The sequence below is a fragment of the Geospiza fortis genome, unplaced genomic scaffold, assembly GCF_000277835.1.
Source record: "Geospiza fortis unplaced genomic scaffold, GeoFor_1.0 scaffold432, whole genome shotgun sequence".
Classification (NCBI taxonomy): Eukaryota; Metazoa; Chordata; class Aves; order Passeriformes; family Thraupidae; genus Geospiza; species Geospiza fortis.
Window position 1 is genome coordinate 866,516 of NW_005054436.1, and position 842 is coordinate 867,357.

At 56.5% G+C, this 842-nt stretch overlaps 1 protein-coding gene across 1 annotated transcript in view; it reads right to left on the reverse strand.

Annotated features, from left to right (window-relative positions):
* Positions 1-697, reverse strand: part of MACO1 (macoilin 1) — a 23,469-nt gene extending 22,772 nt beyond the window's left edge. The window contains exons 1-2 of the mRNA XM_031062077.1: positions 684-697; positions 174-307 (exon numbers count right to left, since the gene is read on the reverse strand). Of these exons, the coding sequence (XP_030917937.1) occupies positions 174-187 (14 nt within the window). The 5' untranslated portion in view covers positions 188-307; positions 684-697. The remainder of the gene's footprint in view (positions 1-173; positions 308-683) is intronic.
* Positions 698-842: the final 145 nt, after the last annotated feature.

An 842-nucleotide genomic window follows, 5' to 3' on the forward strand; every position in this document is an offset into this window, starting at 1 on the left:
ATTTTTTTTTGGGTTTATTTTTCTTTTTTTCCCTTTTTTTTCTTTTTTTTTTCCCCGGGAAACAAAGAAATAAAAATAATTCCTGGTCCGTCCCTCCCCGCCGTGTCCCCCCGCGCAGCCGCCGCGCAGCGCCCCGCCTCCCCGGCGATCGCCAATCAAATGGTTGATCCCACCTGAGTGACAGCATGTCTGACCAATCGGCAGTGAGGAAAGGCAGACAGACGGTAAAGCGGGCCAATCGCAGTGTCAGAAAGTTGAGCCCGCCTCGTGCCGTCGCGTGGCACGCCCACCACTGTGAATGACGGTCCTGCAACCCAATCAGAGAGGGTTATTTATGATTGATTGCCTGTCAACCAATCAGGATGCAGATTTTGGTCTCCTCCTGCCTACTGTGCTGCGGACTGGTTCCCGCCCCTTGCGGTGACCGACAGCAAAATTACCCAATGGAGACGAAACAGAGAAATAAAAGGACAGCTCAGCCATCCATTCGGAAACGGAAGAAGGAGGGCTCTATTTCCTCTGTCACCGTAGCACCGAGGTGCCACCTCTCCCGCTCGATTGACAGCCTCGCTGGCAAATGGGCAGTTGGGGAAGGGGACACCCCGTCTCAGGTGCAGAGTCAGGCAGTGACAGTTTATGACGCCCGGTGCCGCCCCCACAGCGCGGCCTGCGCTGCCGCTCACCGGAGAGCAAAATAACCCCCTGACAGACGGGCCGCGCCAGCCAATAAATAGCGCGCCTAGCTGAGTGACAAGACACCAGACCAATCAGAATACAGGACGCGCGGCCCAAAGACGGCCGGTGCTGGGGATAAGCCAATCAGGGGCCAGGAGGAGCAGCTC